The 2,502-nt window shown below is 27.9% G+C and overlaps 1 protein-coding gene across 3 annotated transcripts in view; it reads right to left on the bottom strand.

Moving 5' to 3' along the window:
• Positions 1-2,005, bottom strand: part of LOC100185324 (centrosomal protein of 192 kDa) — a gene marked incomplete at its 5' end in the record, with an annotated part of 26,915 nt that extends 24,910 nt beyond the window's left edge. For all 3 annotated transcript variants that reach the window (XM_026836129.1, XM_009861404.2, XM_026836130.1), the window contains 4 exon segments: positions 355-443; positions 815-917; positions 1,351-1,417; positions 1,956-2,005. In XM_026836129.1, coding sequence (XP_026691930.1) covers positions 355-443; positions 815-917; positions 1,351-1,417; positions 1,956-2,005 — 309 coding nt within the window.
• Positions 2,006-2,502: the final 497 nt, after the last annotated feature.

Raw genomic sequence — 2,502 nt, 5'->3', positions numbered from 1 at the left:
GTTGTATTGCGACAGGTAAACTAATGAGGGCGAATGAACACAATACGCGGTATTTATACGGAAGATAAACGTGAGAAAAAGGCACTAGTGTACGCGTCGGCGCACACACACGTGGCGGACCGCCACAATATTATTATTATTATTTATAATCATCAGGAGTTTATGGTTCATTGGTTCTATGTTAATACAAAAATGACAGTTTAAAATTTCATAAAAAAAAATGTTTACTAACTAACAAATAACATATTGAACCTAACCTAACTTCCTTAACCTCTAAAAAAATTTCAGATTTTTTAATTTTTTAACAAACTGCTAAAAATTGATAGCTTAGATACACACACATAAAAACCTTACACTGTTATTTCCTTGCATGGATTTAAGTGGAAAACCAATTCCCTTTAAGAAGTCAAGTGTAGTTGAGTTTCCTTCAATAGTATCCTTGCCTTTAAGTTAAATATGAAATAAATTAGATATTCATTTATTATTAAACTTAAGTTGTCGATCACACAACCACAACTTAATTTGTAACAATTGTAAAAAGATTTTTTTGTTAAAAAGAATTTTTTCAAATTTGTTTTAAACAATCACAAAAACTATTTTATTTCAAAATGAGAAAATAGTTTTTACAATAAAGATTTTTGTTAAATTTTTTTCTGCACCAAGTAAGTCACCAGTTGATTTGATTTACTTGGGATAATAAGTAGTTAAAAAATCATCTTATTTTACTAAGGCTTGATAGCCAATGTTTCATGATGAATAATATATTCTTAATTATTATTTGGATTGCAACATTATAAGAAATCACACACTTCACCTTGATCTTCAATAAACCGATCATCTTTCATTGTAGAATCGAGTTCATTGTCTTCGTTTATTAAAACATCTATATCTAATTCTTCTTCGTTGAATTCAAAATCCTAACAACGAAAAATTAAAGTTGGGAATTTTAAAATCAAAGAAATATTAAAAAAGTTAAAATTATTAACTTAAATAAGACAAATATACCAAGTTATTTTTACATAGAAAACTTGAGAAAGAAAACAATGGAAAATTAAAACTCGAGAAATATTAAAATTGATGAAAAATTTAAAACTGTTTCAAATTACTAAAATAATACAAATATACCTAGTTATTTTTACACAAAAAAGCAATTAATGGAAAATTAAAACTCGGGAAGTATTAAAATCGATAGAAAATTAAAAACTGTTTTAAATTATGAACTCAAATAATACAAATATATATACCATGTTATTTTTACACAAAAAACTAATAAGAAAAAAAAGTGACATATGCTATCAGCAAGCATGCATTGTTATTCAATCTAATTAAAGTAATTACTGATCAACTTACTGAATCGTCACTACCATTGCTAGTTGCATCGAATGGAGCTTTTAATTCATGTTGTGAACTTTCCAGCCTTACAAAATAAAAAGTTATGTTTCACATTTAAATATGTCATACTACTACTCTTAATAAAATATTTGGACTTAAAAAATAAAATGTTTTAATTTTTTATACTAAATAAATTGTCATACTACTCATTTAAAATAGTAATTGTACTTAAAAAATTTAAATGTTATAATTTTTGTCATACTACCACTTTAAGTTTTATTTGTAGTTTAAACAACATTTTAACTAAAAAAGTAATTCAATTATTTGTTAATAAGCAAAAATAGGTTTATGATATAAAAATATAATAGTAATTTGAACCTTATGTAGACTAAGATACAGGGTTTTAAATGCAATATTCATTGTGTCGTTTCATCTGGTATCTGACTCTGTATTTAACACCAATTCAACCATTTTGAATTTTAATATCTAGCCAGAATTTGTAAAAGATTCTACCAATTAGAGGCATAGGCACTGTAGTATTAAATTTACTACTTTTTATGTTTAACCATTTTATTTTATAAAAGCAATTTTTTTATGATTTTGTTGCGTAACAATATTCATACCGATTTACTCCCGAAAGTCGAAGTTGGTCAGATTTAAATGAGGAATCATCAAGATCAACAGCTTTTCCTCTGTGTAACAAGGAATAAGAATAAGTAGGATGGGAAAAATGGGACAGCTTTTCATTCTATTTTCTCAACCCATTGGGTAGTAAACAAAGAACATTCAAAGAATTATAAAACCATATCTTTATGACTTACGTATACCGTTGTAAATTGTTTAAAACACGATCAGGATATTTGGATATTATGTGCTAAAGGTGTCCCGTCTTGCCCCAACCTACTCTATCAAACAACAACAAAAATAACTAGAAAAGATCTCCCACCCACAATTAAAGCTCTAGTTGCCTTCCTTTGGAAAAGAGACAGGCTCCAAAAACTGGTAAAGGTCCTTACGGTAGCACCCTGGGTGTTGGGGTAATGGGCCAATCCTGGCCTAAATCCTAGGAGACATGAAGTGGCACGCCATGGGGCCTCACCACAGAATAAAATAAAATCCATTTAACCATTTAAATGTACTTTTTGATCAGATTTACCCTTACCATTTTAT

This window comes from Ciona intestinalis, chromosome 9 (genome assembly GCF_000224145.3).
Source record: "Ciona intestinalis chromosome 9, KH, whole genome shotgun sequence".
In the NCBI taxonomy this organism is placed as follows: Eukaryota; Metazoa; Chordata; class Ascidiacea; order Phlebobranchia; family Cionidae; genus Ciona; species Ciona intestinalis.
The sequence above is the reverse complement of the archived record's forward strand: the minus strand, read 5'-3'. Positions and strand labels throughout refer to the sequence as shown.